The 12156-nt window shown below is 32.6% G+C and overlaps 1 protein-coding gene across 2 annotated transcripts in view; it reads left to right on the top strand.

Annotated features, from left to right (window-relative positions):
- Positions 1-6710, top strand: part of LOC118195283 (phenazine biosynthesis-like domain-containing protein) — a 69160-nt gene extending 62450 nt beyond the window's left edge. For both annotated transcript variants that reach the window (XM_085813037.1, XM_085813036.1), the window contains exons 8-9: positions 4366-4428; positions 6330-6710. In XM_085813037.1, the coding sequence (XP_085669163.1) occupies positions 4366-4428; positions 6330-6439 (173 nt within the window). In that variant the 3' untranslated portion in view covers positions 6440-6710. The remainder of the gene's footprint in view (positions 1-4365; positions 4429-6329) is intronic.
- Positions 6711-12156: the final 5446 nt, after the last annotated feature.

Here is a 12156-nt window from a genome sequence, read left to right as displayed (position 1 = left end):
TTATTTTTCGCATCTTCCCCTTTCAAAAAATGAAAAGATTTACCAAAACAAAGTAGAAAAAGAAAAACAACAAAAAATTAAAGAAGCACTATAATTAATACAAGTAAGTTAAGTAATTAAATAAATGAAAGAAAATAATCCAGAAGTTGATGTAGGGGTGAAGAGATTTCTCGGAAAAGAAAGTTTTTTTATACCCATTTTTTTCCTAGGAAATTTTGAGAATCAATTGTTTGCAAGAATTACTGCCAAAAATTCATTATTGCAGAAGTTAAATTGAGTAAGGAATGTGGATACTAGACTGTCAAAAAATTAATACAGTAAAAATCCACAAACTCAACTCACTATTACTCAATATTCTGTATGATTTGGCGATCACTTTTTTTCGAATCGCTAAATGTTTTCCTGGAGTACATATTTATACATATGAGTGCTGCATGTTTTCTCATTCTGTTCAAAAATTTGTTATGGTAGTTTAATTTTGCAATTTTTCTTACTTTCTGTTTGTGACACTGTTTCTTGAAATCTGTATAAGGAATCTGGTGACAGGTTTTGTTCTTTTCATGGAAATTCCAATCTACATCATTTCTTCTCGCAGTAACACAGGGCCTGAAGAAAGTCAGATAAGAGCTGTTGATTACCATTCACATTCTTTTCTGTTGGAAGCTGTTAACAGGCTTACCTGAAATTTTATGACCATAGATAATGTAAGTTAAATTTTCAGTTCATTCTGGGTAGCATTCCTTAGTTTATATCCAAGTTTACAAGTGTTATGTTGTCTGTGGCAGTGAAAATGTCGAACAAGAAGAAAAAAAAAAATCAACATGACATTGGAAATGAAACTGGACCCTAAGAGACTGGACAAAGAGACATTGATAAAATTAATATGGGTTAAGGTGTTGAAAGAAATCTTATGAATAACTCATCTGTTTTTCTGTTAAACTCAACATTTTAGCAGCTTATCATCCCTCAGTACACATTAGGTGAAGTTTATGGGGCTATACTGTAAATGTGCATTGAACCTGAATACAAGTTTTATTTATTTAACAGCATGAAAGGAGATGTTAGATAAGACCAAATGGAAGATGCATTAAAATATACAGAGCTACTAATGTGAAAGAGGAATGAGGCTATATTCTTGTTTGTAGATGATTTACTTCTAAAACAGAAAGAAATCTCCACATCATTTGTTTATATAGGATAAAAATATTCCATGTAATCCATATTCATTATTATGTAATGAATTGCCTTTGTCTTAATTGATGTAAGATTCTGTGTTGACAGATTATTGACTTTAAGCACACTTCTGATCTCTGAAAAATTTCTAATCAGAACAGAAATTGCTGTTGTATTTTAGTGCTGTATTGGCTAACACAGAGCTCATCCTTCAATTACACTAAATGTCAGTGAGATACATAGGATTAGCCATATCCAAAATGTGGTCACATGTGGCGCTCAGAGCTCGATAAAAGTTAACTAAACTTGTTTTGTAACAATAATAGCACTGCCTCCCAAAAACCAAAGATTTCCATTTTATTAGAATATTTTAACAATAAATTTCAAGATATAAAGATAACACATATATTTAAAAAAAAGGGGGGGGAAGAAAGAAAACAGTTTTTGCATATCAGTATATTTGTTTCTTCATATTCATTGTTCAGTAAACATCAAACTGATTGCATCTCTATAAATTACATTTACAAAATTCCAAATACTAGAAATATATAGAGAGTTTCCAAGTGGGTTCATGGCGCAAATGGAAGGAAAAAATGTAAACTGTACTTTTCTTAAAATAATAATAATAATAGAAAAAGAAAAAATTCTAGTGCTTTATGAATATTTTTCTATTTGAGAAATTTCTTTTTAGAAGCATGCACATTTTCAAGCAATCCTTTTGCTGTATAAAGTATACTAAAAGAAAGAGAGAGAGAGAACAAACATTTCAGACAATTATTTTAAATGTAGTGAATGCTATGATATCTGTCAGACTAGATATACAGGTTTTGTCATTAAAAAAATACTTTACAATGATATTGAAACTATATGGTTTCTATTTTTCTTGGAAAGTATCTTTTGCATTAAATGTACATTTTCAAGCAATCCTTTTGCTGTATAAAGTATACTAAAAGAAAGAGTGAGAGAGAACAAACATTTCAGACAATTATTTTAAATGTAGTGAATGCTATGATATCTGTCAGACTAGATATACAAGTTTTGTCATTAAAAAAATACTTTACAATGATATTGAAACTATATGGTTCCTATTTTTCTTGGAAAGTATCTTTTGCATTAAAACTGAAATGTAATTTTATTAGAAGCAATTGTAATATAGGTTATGTACTTGATATTATTAAAATCTGTATGCAGTCCTTAGCATGTGTTTATGTATAGTGCAGCTGTTGAAGCTTCATAAGTATGGAATTTTTCATCTACCTCTGCTGTAGATGAGGAATACAAAAAATTCAAAATTATTTCAAAGGAAACTGTGGGAGTGAGAACAAGTTTAAGATAAACATTTGAAATGAAGTTTTAGTGAAATTATCCTTCTTATATAATTAGAAAATTAAAAGTATTGGTTAAAGCAAAACTGATTGCACAGGATACATTTTTCTACTGTTTATGCTAATAATTCAATATAGGTAATGCTTTTGTTGTAAAAATTAAATGAATAAATATTATTTTTTATGATGGTGTTAATGGAAAAAGATTTTCTTGTAATACTTTTGTCTAGTAATGTTTGTATGTATAATAATTAATATAATATAATATAATATTTATCTTAATTGTACACTGCTTGACATTGAAAGTGCAACACTAAGAAGGAGTGGTCAGAAAGTGATGAAATTTGGAAGAAAGACAGAGACAGCAAGCAGCAATAAGTGATCTTTATTTGAAAATGATAGTCAGAATACAGAGCGAGAACGGCGTCAGCTCAGTAGAATGTAGGACTACAGTGGACAGCGATGCACGAAGAAACACGTCTATGCATAGAGTCAGTAAGAGTGTGGATGGTGTCCTGAGGGATGGCTCTCCATTCCCTTTCAACCATTTGCCACAGTTCGTCTTCTGAACGAGGCAGGGGCAGAGTCTGCAAACGGCGTCCAATCACATCCCACGCATGTTCGATTGGTGGCAGGTCAGGAGAGTACGGTGGCCAGGGAAGCATCTGTATACCTTGCAGAGCATGTTGGCAGATGCAAGCACTGTGTGGTCTGGCGTTATCCTGCTGAAAAATTGCATTAGGCAGCCCCTGAGGATTGCCACTGGCTGCAGTAGATTATCCAAGTATCGTAGGGCCATCATAGTGCCCTGAATATGAACTAGAGATGACCTAAAATCGTAGGCAATAGCATCCCAAACCATTATGCCACGTTGTCGCATGGTGGGGCATTCCACAGTTACTGCCGGATTAGATCTGTCTCCACGTCGACGCCACACATGTATGCAGCGAATGTCACTGGATAAACAGAAGCATGACTCATCTGAGAATACGACATTTAGCCATTCTGTCATCCACATTGCTCCAGTCCGGCACCATTTTAAACATTGCTGTCTATGCTGTGGAGTCAATAGCAATCTTCTTAACAAACACTGTGAGTGCAGGCCACGTTCAACCAATCGACGGGAAATGGTTCTGGTTGACACGGGAACATCCAGGGTATCTTGCACATACTACAGAATCGTGGTACAAGTGACTTGCAGGACCGCCACAGCTTGTCGGCGGATGCATCGATCTATGCTTGCTGACGTCACTCTGGCTGCACCTGCACCCCTCCTTCTTCCCACATTACCTTGTTCCAACCATGTTCGCCATAGCTGATGCACCGTTCTTGCATCCATGTGGGTATCAGCTGCGATTTGGCATAAGGACCAACCCACCCTTCTCAGTCCGATCACCATACCTCTCGTAAAATCGTCTATCTACTGGAAGTGCCTTCGTTGATGGCGGCCTGGCATTCTCTCTTATTACACACGTATCCTCCGGGACATAAACCAACTTTCTTCGATAATTCATCTGGCAGAAATAATGACACGTATATTGCCAATTCTTCACGTTCCTTCCCTTATATCTTACTGCACGTGCATCAGAGAGCTGCGCGTTTCACATTCTTCGCATAACTCAGTGACGTGCATCTACTCTAAAATTTGCATAAATTTCTGACTACTCCTTCTTGGTGTTGCATTTTCAATGTCGAGCAGTGTATGAGAAACAGTGAAGTATAACATCTAAAATATAATTACATTTAATTCATTAAAAATTTTTATTCAATTCATTTTAACTTAAATTCTGAGTATTCCATATTTTATACTATATGGTCATTTTGAATATTTGTAGTATATTTTTAATCAATATTTTATAACTTACAGGATCTGCTTATTGTGTACTTGGTCCATATTGGGCTAAAGTTTTACAAAAGAATGTATTATATGGTAAGTATTAATAGTATCTGTGATTATAATGTTAGTATTGATAACTGTAGCTAAGTTTTTTTAATTCATAATTAAAAAAGAAGAGATTTTATTCATGAGTTTCTTTAAGTGATTAACGATTAATTATGATTATACGGAACTAATTCCATGATATTTTTACTATTATGAACCTACTAGTTTACTATTCTGAAGATAACAAGACTCAAATTTGAGAAACAGATTCAAAAATTGCATTTGTATAATATCTCAAAGTATATAATTTGTATTTAAAAGTAGGAAGGTAATCCAATTTACATAAATATTAAAATATAATATACATACATGTAATTAAATATTAAATAGCACAGCAGAAAATGCAAAAATTTCTGCAAGTATTTCTCCTGTATAAGACAAAAATTAATCTATTAATAATGTGTGAAAACTGCATGGAAATAAGAAAAATAATAAAAATTGTTTAAAACTTAATTTATTATTAATTTAAATATAATAATGGCAATCACCCTTATGAACCCATCCTTTCTGCATTTAAATGATTGCAGAAATTTTTTTTTTTTAACATTTTAAAATCTGTCAAGTATTAGTGATCAGTAATAGAATTTTGGACACTGGAAAGCTTTATGCCATTCAAAATTCGTAAACGTAATAGGGAAACAGGATGAAGGGGTAACAAAAAGAATTCATTGAACCTCAGCATTTAATTTCTTCCAATGTTAAGGATTTCAAAAGTATTCATTCGGTACATTATTATAGTTTACACTCACCACTTGTGGGTTACAAAGAGTGTGATTTATTTAGAATTGTTGGCTGTGGAAATGGCGATTTATTTAAAAAAATTTGGACCTTATAAGACACACCTTATGACACTCAAGGAACACATCTGCATAATCTAACTTGAAAGGAAGTATTAGTATCTTTGTATATTTTTGGCATAAGGACAGTATAAGCATTGCATTCCTGTTAAATGATGGAAACAATAACAAACCTAAAATTCATATTTGATCCAAACTTCCTGTACAGCACAAATTTGCCACAATTCGATTTCTTGTTGTTCCCAAAATTGTAAGGTAATGAAAATATACATTATTAATTTTATCCGGAAGTTCCTGTATGCAAAGGACTTAAACTGAAATTTTTTGCCCAAAAGGGCAGTTTGCCCAGAAGGGCTATTAATTTCATTTTGCCATTTTGTGTTGATTAACTATAAATGGTGAATCACTTTTTAAATTGTTGCCACAAAATATTAGAACCCTATATTATATTTAAAGAAATTAAATAATGAAGAATCTTTGTTAAATGTATGTATGTTTCTCGTATTATGATAGAACCAGTATCTAGAGCCATCAAATTTTGAAAAATGTACATCTCCACTCGAATATGGGCATCTGAAAGCCCAAATTTGGAATTTATTATCTATTTCATATTTTGAAAAGCACTTATGAGTTTTTGTTTAAGAAATTCAATGACTTCAAAGCGAGCAGTGACAATACTGTATGGGGAAAAAACATTTTTATCTTTAGCACACGAGACTGTGTATTGGAAAATATTTTGTGATATTGCTGTTGAATTGAATTTTATGATTTAAGTGTGAAGAACACGATATTTATTTAATAAATGTAAAACACAAATTTTTTTAAAAAAATGCCCCTGGAAGCGTAATATAAAGTCTGAAAGCTTTCAGATATTTTTTATGTCCCCCCCCCCAATGGATGGTATGAAAAAGTGAATCATTGGTTTGTTAAAATATGTAGTAGCGAATGAAGACTATACTGAAAAATAAATGAGAGATGTATGTTAGAAATAACTTTCCTTCATTGTATTATTTTATTGTAAACTTACTTTATGTGATTAAAAAAAAAAAAAAATCTGACTTAAATCATCCTTCTTATCTTTATTTCTTCCAGCTCGACAGTGCTCTACCCGAGGTGGTGATCTGCTCGTTGAAGTAGTAAATGGTAGAACCCTAATTAGTGGCGATGTAGTTATAGTTATTGAAGGTCAAATAAATTTTTAATGTGATTATTTTTGTTGCAATCATTTGAATGCTGAATAATTAAATTTTTTTGTCATGTGTGTTTCAAGCAATTGTTGAAAGATAATTATTTTTAAAATCCTTTTCAATTGTAAAGTTGAATGAAATTTCTAGTCCTGTAATTTATATATTGTAATTTTATATAAATAAGTCTTGGTTCATAAATTCTTTATTTTGTTATACTTTTATATTGTTCATATAATACCTGTGCAATAAGGAATAATAAATGAATATTTTATGCATCATTATAAAATGAGTTGTGAATTCAGTTATGCAATAATATGCAAAAACTTTTATTGACCTGAAGTTCATGCAGTCCCCAATTTCTGTAGCTATGTTTCAGTAACACTTTATTCTAAACTTTCACAAATCTGAAATATTCTCTCAAAGATTCTAGTGTAATGTTATAATCAGAAACCAAGCTTTGACATTTTTAGGATTTTCATTTAAAAAAAAAATTGAGTTCATGCTGTGAACAGTGCAGCAGCACATTGCGTATCATATCTTAAGCACAGTGAGCTACTTTAAAACAGTGTTCCTAATAATATTTTGAAATCATTACTATTAATGTTTATACCCCGAGCTAAAATGTTTTGAATGCTATGGATAGTATGCGTGCATTACAGGAGTTCTGCCAAATTCTTTATCTGTATGTAGCCATATAGCATTAGCTAGATATCTTAAGAAAAGGCTGAAATTTGGTAACTGTTTAGATTCTATTTCTAATAATAAATATGCCTAAAATTTGTCTGGATGCTTGGTACACAATCTTATGAACACAAATTGATTCAAAATTTTGCATGGGCTCATTTAGTATATAAGCTATCCGAGCATGTCAGATTTCAATTCTCTTTGCAAAGGAAGGGATTTACAAGCAGTACTGCGTGAAATATCCATTAGTTTTTACAAATGGCATGGAATAAGGTTGCTGACTTCAATTTCAATGAATGTTAGTCCAACTTTCTCAAACGACTACAGTGAGCTTATTAAACTTAGGAGTTAGTGACAAACTTAGTGATTTGTAGTGCTCCATGAGGCACTTGAAATGTTTTGGGGGAGTTATTTAAGAAAAAAGAGAGAGAAAGAGAGAATATTTGGAACATGTTTTTCCGTCTTCATTCTGGCAATAAATGAAGGGAAGCTATGTCATTAGTGAGATTTCTATGCAGGAAAATTTCTGAAACTTGTAAGAAATCCATACTGAGGATTGAACAGTGAAATTGTTATTACGGTGAAGATGGAAAGCTATGAGTAACTTTCTAATCTTGTGGACTGCCAGAAATCTTAGCAAATCAACACTGCAATGAAAAGGGAGAGTGCTGAATGATGTCCTAATCATTTGAAGTATCAGAAATCTTAGCAAATTGACAGATGTTTCAAATTTCAATTCCAGTGTTTCAAAGAGAGAAAGAATCAGGATACTACTACATGAATTTTATACTGTGTCGTCTCATCTCATGGTTAACAATGTTAATTAAAATATAATCTATTGAGCTAAAAGAAAAAATTCTGGTACATATAAATTGCTTTAGTTTGCAATAAATACACATGTGTGTTATGAAACGGGGCAGCCAACATTGCTGGACTGTCTCGATGGGCCAGTGGCAATTTAGTAGTTAACAGTAAGCACTAAAACTACTGATTAGTCAGAAATCCTCTCAAATGGTTTGATGATGGTGGATGAGAGGTAAGAGATCCGTCTTCAGGGTGCTTTCTATTAAATTTTGGGTAGAAAAGTACAGATGGGTAGATGATGAGGCTATATACTAAGTAGTACTAGTAGTAAAGTTCTTATAATCTGCCCACATTTTCCTGATCTGTATAAGAAAAATTATGCAAAGTCTTATTTGATACTGAATTTCAAGAGCTGTTTTTATAATTTCAGTCAGCAAAATATATGTAAGTATGCGAAATATATGTAAAAGTAATGTGTAGTTCTCAAAACAAGAAAGTGCAGAATGTAACGCATAGTACAAAAGGCATAAGTACAGCAGAATTACAAGTATCCAGTTGTCTGGATCTCAAATGAGGCATACTCACCTTCAGGCCAAATACATTTAAGCTTGTTGTTAACTTATTTGTATGCGTTTGAATTATTTTTGTGGCGGTTAAAATAATATGTGTTGTATCTCTGTGCGGTCAGCCAATCAGCTGCATCGTATCTCAATGAGAACCCAGCAAGGTGAGACAGACAGAGTGTGTGACAGAGTTGTCTGCAGAACTTTGGTAGGGCGTTTGCACCTGAGATGGAATTTTGATTTAAGCCAAGATGGCTGATTCAATTTAGTAGGCTTTTAGGAACACTTGAGTTTAAACGGATAATCATTTCTTTAATCATATTCTATCAGCATGTAAATATTTTATACATAAAAGTCATGTTTTTAGATAATAAAATGCTGAATTCTCAATCACGTATTCTGTAATGTCTCTGCCATCCTGACAAGCACGACAATATATATATAAAACTTGCTATCCGAAAATTTCAGATCGTCGTCAAACACCTCAAAACGCTTACTTTAAAAATATTTATAAACATTAAAAATATGCAAAAATACTATAAAAATTTTTCTCTTATCTTTAAAGCCCAAAAGGGCTATATGATTTTATGTTGTTTCACTTTTCATTTGAGTCTGTCGCCATTTGGGAAAATGTAGGATATTATTCTTTTGCATTTAATCTATTTGTTTAAATAATAAACTATTTAGAAGCAATATATGCTGTTCCTGAAAGTATATTTTTACTTTTTAATCTAATTGATTTAAATAAAAATGCATTCAATTAATGATATATCTAATTAAAAACATATATTTTTATAGAATTGCACTACGTATTTTCTTCATTTTTTAAACATATAGAAGATGTATAAGGATTCCATGATAGTCTAAATGTAATCTAATATCCTATAAAATCTAATTTTCCACTTGGGCCACAAAAAAAGCCATTTTGATGAAAGTTAAAATCTGAACCCTTTTAGCCTTTTTTTTTTTTTTTTAACTGAATCTTGACTGTCAAATAAAATAAAGAATTGACTGAAAGAATTTTAATTCTAAAAGCTGTACAATTTATTTCTTCATTTCTCTTCGGAATAAAATATTCATAATATATGTTACGGTTAGTAACAAAGTAGAATTATATTTTGCAATATATGTGTCATTGCAAGATTTTACCATTCCCTCACGATTTTATTTTTTATACAGACAGTAATATACGGAAGATGTAGAGTTAGGAATTTTGGGATCGACATATTGTAGTATTAAAAATATCTTCTATTCATACATGATGCAAACTAACATTTATACAAAGACGGTTAGGTAATACAGCTAAAATAACATTTTAAATGATTCTTTTTATTACACTGATAAGAAGCGCAGATTTATAATAATGTTACAAATTTTGGTACTTTTCCGTTTTGCCGATGCAAATCTCGCCAAGCAGACTTTATTGGCGACAATATACCCTTTACAAGTATACACATTAAAAATGTTAACAAATGTTAGTTTTAAGAACCTTTTATTTTGAAGAAATACACATTTTAATATTGTTTAAAATTTTGTAAAAAGCCAATAAAGACAATAAATTTGTAAAAAGACATTAATTTAAGAATTTACTATGCTTTAATGTTTCAACATCCTGATTCGCCGGTTCATATCACGTGACCCCAAGTGATCTCATTACACGTAAACTACATTACATAAATTTAATTCTCCCAGTAATCATCTACATTAATTTCAAGTTAAATCTTAGTTTGGAATACAAGTTTAAATGCAAGAATTAATTCAATTCGTACGAATAGCTCAGTCAGAAATTATGTAAAACCGCAGTGCTGTACTTCACTAGTGCATTCTCATTAGAATTGATGAGTTTTAACTCTTGACTTTGCCTTCGGTTAACTGGTGTGATTGCATCCTAGTTGACTTAATTACCCCGAATGGCATTAGGGCATAAAATTGAACTATCTGGTAAAAATTCTATGTAATTGTATGCCAGTATTGAAAGAAACAATCAATCTGATAAGAAGTGGCTGCGACATGTTTTGAAGATGAGGGGTAAAAGATTACCAACGAGAATATTCCGTTTGTCAACCAGTTGTACCATTATTGGCGTCTTTATCGTCTGCGCCGGCAAAACGGAGATGTACACAAATTTTGTGTATATATAAATACTTTTAGTGAAATTGTATGTAAAATTGTATTATCCAGTGTATAACATTAAAGGCCTCAAGAGAGGGAAGCTTCTGTTAAAATATAAGGTTTCATGACAATCGTTTTGGCAACTAATTTTTTTCGCCAACTTCTGCAAATAATTGCCATTATTTAGCAACATTTTGGTTCGACCCCTGTGTAACTAAAACTGATCATATCACTATGCAACTGTAAACAAATCCGGCCCTATGTAACTAACTGTAATTGTGTATAACATCCAGCAATTTCGAGAACTCGAAGGTAGAGGAAATTTATCGGCGGTCGAGGGAAAACTACATAAAACCAGATAGAGCATCAGTTCTCAATTTTTATTTCGGATTATTCAGCTATCTACGTGCGAGCTTTGCTGTTTAGATGCGCTTTGCAATATTGTTGTATTTAATGTTCTAAGTAGTTTGAAGTAGTAACTACTGATTGTGCTCTGTCAAAAGTATCAGCACTTTTGTGAAAAGTTCCAAAATAATAGAGTTTCTTTTGAGATAATAAATTTTATCAAGCTATTATCGGTTCTGTGTGTATTCAATCCATTACAAACTGACACAGTTGAAAATAAATTTGAAGAAATCGAAGAAAGAGTTTCTGCTGTTCAACAACAAATCGATGACAGAATTCTGCTATCGCCAACAAAGTTGATAGCTTGAAGAAATCCATTGTGACAGCTAAAAACAATTCTGATGCCTTTAAATTCCTATCTATCTCTCCTCGACCCTCTCTAGAGCTATCCTCATATTATGGAAAGATCTTTAGGGAAGTTTACAAGACTAAGTTCTCTATAGTGGGACACAAAAATGGATTGTATTCCCAAGCTAAGGCCGGCCATCTCGCCGCTTCTCTGACAGTAGACGCTGCGGATATCCTTCAAACTCTTCCCCAAAACAAAAGCTAGACTTTGAAGCTCTATCCGGCGCGTTGGAGCTGTGCTCTGATAAGAAGTGTTTAAAGACTATAAAAAGCTTCAGTTAAAAATCTTGCTATCTGAAGCTTGCAGAAAATTCCAGGACCTAGCCACGGATATTGCTCATCACGCTTTTTTTGACTACCCAACAGAAACAAGGGAAATCCTATCCCTGCAGTAACTTCATTGATTCAGTCCGAGATCCTGAGATACAGAAAGCTCTACAAATGGAGGAGGTCATGAAATTCGAAGTACTCCATCTAGCAACTCATAGAGACCACCACCTAATCTCCAAAAGCTAATCGATCAAGTGACTGCTCCCGTAGACGATTGAACCAGGCATGGCGTAATAAGAATGGCAACAAACCTACACTAAACTGGGTAGTGAGGATCAAGTACGAAGGAACTGCAGAATACCTCAAGGCACAGGAGCTAAGACCAATTCCAATAAAGAGAACGGGAACTAATTAATAGTCTTCTCATGGGGGGAGTTGCGAGAAATTGAGAAGCCCTACTTTAAACTGTTTCAGTTCTCTGCAATGATTGGTGGCAGTAATGGGTTTTTCATTATGGGATATATAAATGGAGTTCCTTGGAATATG

The sequence above is a fragment of the Stegodyphus dumicola genome, chromosome 3 (genome assembly GCF_044657685.1).
Source record: "Stegodyphus dumicola isolate Sdum_Otavi_A_Nest chromosome 3, ASM4465768v1".
Lineage (NCBI taxonomy): Eukaryota > Metazoa > Arthropoda > Arachnida > Araneae > Eresidae > Stegodyphus > Stegodyphus dumicola.
The sequence above is the reverse complement of the archived record's forward strand: the minus strand, read 5'-3'. Positions and strand labels throughout refer to the sequence as shown.